General features: G+C 46.5%; 1 protein-coding gene across 1 annotated transcript in view; it reads right to left on the reverse strand.

Moving 5' to 3' along the window:
• Positions 1-8,055, reverse strand: part of LOC140207199 (NACHT, LRR and PYD domains-containing protein 3-like) — a 32,891-nt gene extending 24,836 nt beyond the window's left edge. Inside the window, exons 1-3 of the mRNA XM_072275559.1 lie at positions 7,951-8,055; positions 6,003-6,174; positions 5,841-5,906 (exon numbers count right to left, since the gene is read on the reverse strand). Coding sequence (XP_072131660.1) covers positions 5,841-5,906; positions 6,003-6,174; positions 7,951-8,022 — 310 coding nt within the window. The 5' untranslated portion in view covers positions 8,023-8,055. The remainder of the gene's footprint in view (positions 1-5,840; positions 5,907-6,002; positions 6,175-7,950) is intronic.
• Positions 8,056-10,254: the final 2,199 nt, after the last annotated feature.

Here is a 10,254-nt window from a genome sequence, read left to right on the forward strand (position 1 = left end):
GGCCTGTCAGGGAGCGGCCTTGTCGAGGGAAGTGCCTTGTGAGAAAAGTGCAAGTCTTTGTCTCAGGAGTCTTCGGCGAGGAGGCTGACAGAGGAGACTACGCCACAATTGGAGAGGGTGAGAAGTGGTGAAGAGATGACCGCTAGGCTGATTCAGTGTGCTGCGTTCATGATGTGGGAGGTCAGGGACACTGATGGTGCCTCTGGATCCTACACCTGCGGAAAATGTGTCCAGATTTAGCTTCTGAAGGACAGTGTTGCAGCACTGGAGAGGCAACTGGATGACATTAGGTTAATCCAGGAAAACGAGAGTTTTCTGGACAGGATCTACAGTGAGGTCGTTACACCCAGGATACAGGAAGAGAGAAGGAGGACGACGATGAGCAAGGAAAGGATGCTTGAAGTACAGGAGACCACGGGAGATGTGCCTCTCGTAAACAGGTCCTCCCTCTTGGAAGCTGTTGGGACAGAAGATGATGCCAGCCTGAGAGGCGGACGGGTCTGCGAGTCAACAACTGGTGCTGAGGCAAAGCCAAGGAGACAGATGTCAGGCAGAGCCTTGGTAGTAGGGGATTCCATAGTGAGAGTTACAGAAAGGGGTTTCTGTGGCAACAGGCGAGATTTAAGGATGGTGTGTTGCCTCCCTGGTGCCGGGATCCAGGATGTCACGGACCGATTGCAGGGAATCCTCAAGAGTGAAGGTGAACATCCGGTGGTGCATGTCAGCACAAATGACATGGGGAAGAAGAGAAAAGACATTCTGCAGCGGGACTTCAGAGAACTCGGAAGAAGGCTGAAAAGCAGGACTTCCAGGGTGGTTATCCCAGGTTTGCTTCCAGTTCCCCTTGCTGGAGTGGTCAAGAACAGGGAAATAATGGATCTGAATATGTGGCTGAGGAACTGGTGCAGGAAGCAGAGATTTACATTCTCGGACCACTGGGGTATGTTTCGGGGTAAGGGTGAATTGTACAAAAGGGACGGGTTGCACCTTAATAAGCGGGGCACCAGCATTCTGGCAGGCAGGTTTGCCTCTGCAACACGGGGGTGTTTAAACTAAATAGTGGGGGGGAGGGGACGAACTAGAAACATAAGGATGGAGATAAAGGGAAAGTGAGAATAAGAAAAGTTAAGAATGACAGCAGAATCAACAGAGCAGAAAGCTCAAGAAGGGATCGTACAGTATGGCCATGTGAAATAGAAATTGATATGGGAGGTGAGGGGAGTAATGAATTAAAAGTATTATATATGAATGCACGGAGTATAAGAAATAAAGTGGATGAGCTTGAGGCTCAGTTGGAAATTGGTAAGTATGATGTGGGGATAACAGAGACATGGCTTCAAGTGGACAGGGCCTGGGAAATGAATATTCAAGGGTATACATCCTATCGAAAGGACAGACTGATGGGCAGAGGGGATGGGGTTGCTCTGTTGGTGAGGAATGATATTCAGTCCCTTGCCAGGGGGGACATAGAATCAGGAGACGCAGAGTCAGTATGGATAGAACTGAGAAATTCTAAGGGTAGAAAGACCCTAATGGGAGTTATCTACAGGTCCCCAAACAGTGGTCTGGATGTAGGGTGTAAGTTGAATCAAGAGTTTAAAATTGGCATGTCGCAAAGGAAATGCTCCAGAAGGCTGTGGAGGCCAAGTCCCTGGATGCTTTCACGAAATAGATGGATAGAGCTCTTAAAGATAGTGGAATCAAAGGTTATGGGGATGAGGCAGGAACTGGATACTGATTGTGGATGATCAGCCATGATCACAGTGAATGGCGGTGCTGGCTCGAAGGGCCGAATGGCCTACTCCTGCTCCTATTGTCCACTGTCTATTATCTATTGTCTATTCCATCATGAGCTGATCCAATTTTTCCAGTGATCCCCACTCCCTTACTTTCACCCCATACCCTTTGATGCCCTGGCTAGTCAAGAAGCTATCTATCACTGCCTTTAACCTTTACATACTGATTGGGTCAAATTTGACCCATTTTGACATTTGACAGCAGCAAAAACGCCCTAAATACCATTTTTTACCCGAAATTTGATGACTTTTCCTGAAGTGACACAAAATACAGAAAAATGAAAATATTAAAAAATTTATACTTTTGTACAGGCGCTACAAATTTTAGTACATTGAAGCTGTTCCGCATCAAATTTGACCCGTATCTATTGAATCGGATATTAAAATCAGAAACATTAATCAAGGATTAATATAAATTGAGGCTGTTCCAGTTTAAATTTGACCCGTATCTATTGAAATGGATTTTAGATGTCTGAAACATTAATTAAGGGTCAATCACCCATTTATTAATGTCAGATAGGCTATTTATACAATCTAAATAGATGTGTGGTTTAAAATTTGGTATGGACACTTGTTATGAGGGGATTCTTGGGCCGGGTCAAAATTGACCTGGACCGTACTGTGAAGGTATAGAATATGAACTGCATGTAAGGGTCAAATACACCCAGTGACTTGGCCTTCACAGCCGCTCGTGGTAACAAATTCCACAGATTTACCACCATATGAGTAAAGCAATTTCTCTGCATCTCAGTTCTGAAAGGACGCCCTTCTATCCCGAAGTCGTGCCCTCTTGTCCTAGAAGCCCCTACCATGGGATATAACTTTGCCAAATCTAATGTGTTCAGGCCTTTTAACATTCAGAATGTTTCTATGAGATCCTCCCCGCCCATTCTTCTGAACTCCAGCCCAAGAGCTGCCAGACGTCCCTCATACGGTAACTCTTTCATTGCTGGAAATATTCTCGTGAATCTTCTCTGAACCCTCTCCAATGTCAGTATATCTTTTCCGAAATAAGGAGCCCAAAACTGCACACAATACTTCAAGTGTGGTCTCGCGAGTGCCTTATTGAGCCTCAGCATCACATCCCTGCTCTTATATTCTATACCTCCAGAAATGAATGCCAACATTGCATTCGCCTTCTTCACAACCGACTCAACCTGCAAGTGAACCTTTAGGTTATCTTGCACAAGGACCCCCAAGTCTCTCTCATTCATGTCCCTATCTAAATATTCCGCACTTTTTCCCTCCTATTCATGCCCCTATCTGAATATATGTTAAAAATCCCGAAAGTATCTGCTTCGATCACCCCCGGCCACCACGCTCCGTACACGAGGGGTGATCGATAAGTTTGTGGCCTAAGATAGGATTCAATTTCAGAAAACCTAGCACATTTATTTGTCCCACATTTACACATTGGTCCAGCGGTCGTGGAGCATACAGATCCCGCCTTTGTAGAAGTCGGTGTCTTGGACCTCCGGAAAGTGGACCACAGCAGGGGTGATTGACAAGTCCGTGGCCTGAAGTAGAAGGAAATGAGCAGAAACTTCAAACTTTCTACATTTTCACTCAAAGAGTTGAACTGCACGTGCATGTGACGAGAGCTGTATAAGTCTTCTCCCTGTACCTTAGGCCACGAACTTATCAATCGCCCCTGTTGTGGACCACCTGGAGGTCCAAGACGCTCTCGTTACATGCACGTGCAGTTCAACTCTTTAAGTGATAATGCAGAAAGTTTGAAGTTGACAACTCATCTCCTTCTACCCTAGGCCACAAACTTATCGATCACCCCATGCTGTGGACCACTTCTTGCAAAGAAGGAATCTGTATGCTCCACGACCGCTGGACTAAGTGTGTACACGTAAGAGGGGACGATGTTGAAAAATAAGTGTGCTAGGTTTTCTAAAATTGACTCCTTCTACCTTAGTCCACGAACTTATCAATCACCCCTTGTCGAACTATCTTATCTCCTTTGACTGACCCAGTTTCTCTTTAAATCCATTTCAACGCTGGAAGAAAGATACCATCCAGCTACCTTCTCTGAGCCTCCCGTAATCTTACAAACCTCGATAAGAACTCCCCTCAGCATCCACCACTCCAGAGGAAACAATCCAAGTTTGTCCAACCTCTCCTGATAGCTCGTGTCCTCTAATCCATGCAATGTCCTGCTGAACCCCGTCAGCACCCGAACCAAAGCTCTGACATCCTTCGTAAGTTGGGGTGATCAGAACTGTCTACCCCACTCCTGATACGGTGTAACTAGAGTTTTTAATGAAGCTGCAATGTAAATTCCTGACTTTCGAACTCATTGCATTTGGTAACAATGCAAATTGTGCCAAACGCCTTCTTCACCACCTCACCAGGACACGGCTTTCAGTTCCAGGACATCAGAAATGTCCCCCTCCTTTAACGACCATTGGTATCCTCCCTCCACTATTGATGCTGCCCTCACTGTGCACACCACATCTTCCCGCCGCCTTAACAGTGATGGGAATTCCTCTTCTCCTTATCCATTTCCTCATCATCGTCCCCATCCAACGCAACATCCTTCACAACGTCCGCCATCTCCAAATGAAGCCTACCACGGAACGCATTTTCACCTTCCACCCTCCCCCACCCCTCCTTCTGCAGGGACCGCTCGCTCCCTGAGATGCCCTTGTCCATTCGTGTCTCCCTACGGCACTTATCGCTGCAAGCGAACCGAGTCCAGACACCTCCTCCCTCATGTCCATTCAGGTCTCCAGGCGGACCTCCCAGGCGACACTGCACCCGCACATCTGCTGGGGTCGTCTCTTGCATCCCGTACTCCCGTTGCGGCCTCCTTTGCATTCATGAGACCCGCCATAAATTGGCGGACCATTTTGTCCATCACCTCCCCACCTCCCCCCATAGGCAGGACGTCCCAGTGGACCAACTTTTTGTTTCCCATTCCCATTCCAACGTGACAATTCACAGCCTCATCTTGTGCCAAGATGAGGACACACTCAGGGTGCAGGAGCAACACGTTATATTCCATCTGGGGAGCCTCCAACCTGCTGGGATGAATATCAATTTCTCCTTTCGCCAAACATATTCCCCCCTCCCCCTTCCTCTATTCCCCTCTGTGGCATTTTACCTCTTCTCACCTGCCTATTACCTCCCCCAGGAAACCCTCCTCCTTTCCTTTCAGATATAGGCCGATCTCCTCTCCTGTCAGATTCTTTCTTCTCCAGCCCTTGACCTTCTGCATCCACATGGCCTCGCCTATCTCCTTCCAGCTCTCTTCCTTCCCCTCCTCCCACCTTTTCTTACTCCGGCGTCTTCTCCCTTCCTTCTCAGCCCTGAAAAAGCGTCTCGGCCCGAAACGTCAGCAGCCGAATCATTTCCATGCAGGCTGACTGATCTGCTGATTCGTTCCAGCATTTTCCGTGTGTTGCTGATTGGACAGACCGTCAATACCCCTTGTGCTTTTCTATACCTCTATCTCTTTGTGTTCCTCAATACCTCTGCACTCTTTCAGCTTTACTTACATCTTTCCTGCAGGTAGGTGATGAAAATGCTACACGATGGTACAAGTTGGGCCTCATCTACATCCTACCAACTTCAACATAACATCCCATCTCCTGTACTCAGTACTTTGATTTATGAAGGCCAATGTGCCAAGGGCTTTCTTTACATCCCAATCTACATGTGACGCTACTTTCAATAAATAGTGGAACTGTATTCCAAGATCTCTTTGTTCTACAGCACTTCTCAAGTTCCCCACCACTCACAATGTAAAACCTTACCCTGTTTGGTCCTACCAAAGTGCAACACCTCGAGATTGTTTGCATTGAATTCCATCCGCCATTTTTCACTTCATTTTTTCCCATCTGGTCCTGAGCCCACTGCACATCGTGATGGTCTTCCCCGCTGTCCACTACACCCCAATCTTGGTGTCAAATTTGCTGATCTTGTTAACCACCAAAGTCCTTTGCACAGGACTGCATCCAAATGCATCCTAAAATGTTGCAATTTTACTCGCCTCAGCCTCTTCCTCAGCATCTCCTGCTAAACCTACCCACTTACCATGCAGTTTGCTGGGTAGTTCTGATGCAACTTCTGTCACGACTGCGTAGCTTGGGAGAGTGGTACCTGTTGGATCGAAGCACATCCGATCAGTTCAGCAATGCATCGTATTCGCACAGGAGGCCGCGTTAAAAGCCAGGCGAGCACGCGACGGCGCCGTACCGTGTTCCTCAACTTCCTTCAGTATTGTGTCCAGCTTGGGTACTCCATGACGCATGTTCACAAAGGACTCCCACATGGCTCTTTGGGCCGCGGGACCCTTCCTCATCACCAGATCCAGGAGAAGTTCAGAGCTTTCTGTTTTCTGCCCCTTGTCCGCAAGTTCGCTGACCCTCTGAAGGAAACAGGCAGCAGCATGATCAGAAACTGGGGTAAATGGATTTGGCGCGCAAAGAAGAGGCTCAGTTGGAGCAATCACAAGTGAAGAGTACTGTGTAAAAGTCTGGGGCACATATATACAGCTCTGGTACCAGAGACTTTGTCACAGTTCTGCTGAATTTTTTGGTATTACATAGCACTGCAGATAAAAAAAATAACAAATTTCATTACATATGTGAGTGATGATAAACCTGATTCTGATAAGTGTCTCCATCAGAGAGTGGGGAAGGGGACTGGGAAAGGGGAATCATGGTTGAGAATAGGGAAAGGAAGAGGGCAGGGAACAAGAAACACCAGAGAGACCTTCTTTAATGATCAATAAACCAATTGTTTGAAATCAAGTGGCCTTGTCTGATGTCTCAGGGCTGGGTGTGTCTGCATTCGCGCCATATCTCTGCCCCAGGCAATACTTCTCCGCCACTTCTCCCACACCCCTCCTGCGATGCGCCACCCTCACCATTCCCAACATCCTTTGCTCCTGCCAGTTTTTGTCTGTCTCGGTACTATATCCGATGCGGACGTTGATGACCATGGTTTTCCAGATAGATCTATCCTTCGTGTTTTGGATGACTTCCATTTCCTCGATGTGTAGCCACCTGGCTAGGCTTTTGACGTACATAAGCCGAGGTCTTCCTCTAAGTTTGCTCCCTTCAATCTTTCCCAAGAGTATGAGTTTTTCTAGTTCATCTTTCTGCATGATGTGTCCTATGAATCTGAGTTGTCTTTCTCTTATTGTTGGTATGAGTGATCGAACTGCTTGGGCTCTTCTGCGAACTTCTTCATTTGATGTGTGTGTGGTCCATGATATTTTTAACATTCTCCTACAGAACCATAATTCAGCTGCTTCTGGTCTCTTTTCCATTGCTGGGGAAATGGTCCAGCATTAACATCCATAAGTCAGGATAGAATCAATGTAGCACTGCAGTATTCTGTTTTTAGTGTACGTGCTCATCTTTCTGTCTGTTAATATGGTCTTCATTTTTTGGAAAGCTTCTTTCGCTATTGCTATTCTGTATTTGATATCTGTGTCGCACCTGCCATCACTTGTTATTAGGCTGTCAAGATATCTGAATTTGTTGACTTGTTTGATGTTTGTATTTCCGATCTTGATCACACATTGTGGGATGTTTGTCTTTCTGGAGATGACCATGCTTTCTGTCTTCTTGCTGTTGATTGAGAGGCCTCTGCAATTACTTTCTGCTGCCACTGTAGTGAGTAGTTCTTGAAATTTTGTTTCTGAGTCAGCTATTAGTACGATGTCATCAGCATGTCTGATGTTATTTATATTATGTCCTCCCATTGTGAATCCTGCCAGCCTTACAGAGTTTTATTTCACTTTGAAGAGATTTATTTTATCTTAACTCGAGACCCCATTTCAAATTCATTTCCTTGTAAGTTAGCTTGTAAGTAAGGAGCTTGTATGTTATCGAGATGACCGCGTGGGTCTCCCCCCATAGTCCAAAGACAATACTGGTTAGTAAGTTAATTGGTCCTTGGATATTGTTCCGTGATTATCCCCTGACTGCGTCGGGGGATTGCTAGGGAGCATGGCTCGAAGGGACAGGAGGATATATTCCAGGCTCTATCTCAATAAATAAATATTCGAACTTGCCCTTTGGCTGTTAGAGAAAACACACAATGCACAAACTCCAGAGCATTGTGTATTTGATGTGACGCCCAGTAGAACTCCCCTCTCCAACATCTACCCCACCCAATAGCTGCACCCGCTCACCCGATGCTGTTCCTCATTAAAGTGTTCTCTGAAGGTCAATGTTAGGCTGACGCCCATCACCCCCTCTTCCATTGCCTGTAGCAATCTCTTGTGGTAGAATTTCGTCACGTTCAAAATGTCGGAGTCATTCAAACGATGAAGAGTGAAAGAAGCTGTGTCTGGGAAATTAAAAACACAAATGTATTGAGAAGGATAGAAAACAAAAAAAAACTGCACTTGTCTCGATTCTCGTTAAAGATTCCACAAAGTACTTTAAAAAGAATGAAATGTTCCACTGCAAAGGTTACTCTCTGCACAGTAGAATCTCTTATTTCTCTCTCTTTTGCTCTTTTTCTTTCTCCATCTTGCACTCCTTCCGCACCCGCACTCTCTACTCGAGTCTTTCCTCCTCCTCCCATTCTCTCTTGGCGGATATTTGCACCATCGCTATTTCTCCTATTGGCACCTTGTTACATTCCTCCCCCTCTCTGTAGCACCCTTTCTTCTGTCCTCCTTTCTCTCTGTAAACACTTGCTCACTTATCCCCCTTTCTCTATCATCTGGTATCTAAGTGGTTGTCTGTCTATCTAAATTTCTTTCGCTCTATATATCTATCTCTGTCTTCTATCTATATGTCTGACTGACCGTATATCTCTGTGAATCTCTTTCTTTCTCTCCCATTCTCTCTCTCACCCTCCTTTCTGAGTCTCCTTGATGACCTTTGCTGGTTAATCATTGTCCACTTCCAGTCTCATCCCGGAAAGATGGCTGTTTTATTGATTTCCATAGGTGTTACCTGACTTTCTCCAGCAGTGTGTGAGTGTGAGTGTGAGTGTGAGTGTGAGTGTGTGTGTGTGTGTGTGTTGTAGGTTATGTCCGGCCGATATGTCCACTTGGGGGCGCTGAAGTGAAGGATAGGTGACTACATGGAGGACGATCGGTTTGTTTGCATGAGCTCATCCTGATCCCTGTAACTACACTGATCTCCCATGTGCTGCTCGTGAATAAACGCAAAGTTCATGACCCTTCCCAAATGCACACTCTCCATTTTCACTGGATACCTGCCCAGGGATTCCCACCAGCTGTGTTGGCATTACTTTTTTTGTTTGCCCCTTTCACTTTTGAAAATGGATTTGAAAGGTCTCACCCGAGGATTCAAAGTGCATTTATTGTCCAAGTATGTATGCAGTTTACAGCTTTGAGAGTTGTCTTCCCATGGATAGACACGAAGCAAAGAAAAGCATGAAACATATTCAGAGAAAGACATAAACCAACACCACCCCCTCCCCCAGACACACACACTCACACACACACACACACACACACACACTCACACTGAAAATCAAATTGCCCAAATGGCAAAAACTGAGCTCAGCTCATTCTTGTTCAGTCCTGTGCGACGTCGTTCGTTTCTGTTTTTGCAAGCCTCCCCGATCAACATCGCTCAAAATAGCAACACTAAACAGGAGCGACCAGAAACAGAGCAGTACGGAGTCCATTGTACAAACTGCATCGATTAAACCTTGCCTAAGACCCGGGATTCCAGCACAGTGTCAAGCGAGGGGGAGGGAGAGAGAAAGGACAGTCACACACAGTCACCTTCCTCCATTAGCAGTGAGTGAGAGGGAGAGAGAGAGAACCTAATTAGCAGCCACCTTCCCCCGGCAGCAGCGAATGAGAGGCTGGTAGACGGCTGTGACCACCCGTGCCCAATACTCTCGCCTCGATGAATTCAATCTTCCTCAATGCTTAAGTCGGCCGGATCGGCGAGAACTGGAGTTGTCGCGTCTACAGGGTTCCTGGCCTTGAGGCCGCACATTTCGCTCAAGACCTCGCCAAACACACTCGTAGACGCTAAAGGGCCAGATTGCTCACCCAGTCCAAAACCCACGCCACCAACATGTAGATCACACGCTGCAACGGTAGTAGAGCGACATTTGAAAGAAACAGAAATAAATTCACGAACCATCTGGAGATGTCGCCCTCGGTCCCGTTGTTCGCTGGTGCCCACGTCTTCCGGAAGGGAGTTTTTTTTCCCCCGGGGAATTAATTAGCCCAGCACACAGTTCTAAGTTTGGCTACCAACTGCTGATGCTCTTAATCACGAGAAGAAAGAAAATTTCCTTTGAACTATCGTGACCACAAAACCCGAGTTCTGGCAAAACTTCTATCGGTGATGTTGCAGTCCAAGACACTCCTTATCCACGAACTGACCGTACTTACAGCAGTGAGTCACCGACAATTTTGACTGAACCAGAACATGCGCAATTTATAAATAGCTTGCACTTGCCTGGGCTCACTTGCGATCCGCTCAGATCCTGATTT

This window comes from Mobula birostris, chromosome 13 (genome assembly GCF_030028105.1).
Source record: "Mobula birostris isolate sMobBir1 chromosome 13, sMobBir1.hap1, whole genome shotgun sequence".
Lineage (NCBI taxonomy): Eukaryota > Metazoa > Chordata > Chondrichthyes > Myliobatiformes > Myliobatidae > Mobula > Mobula birostris.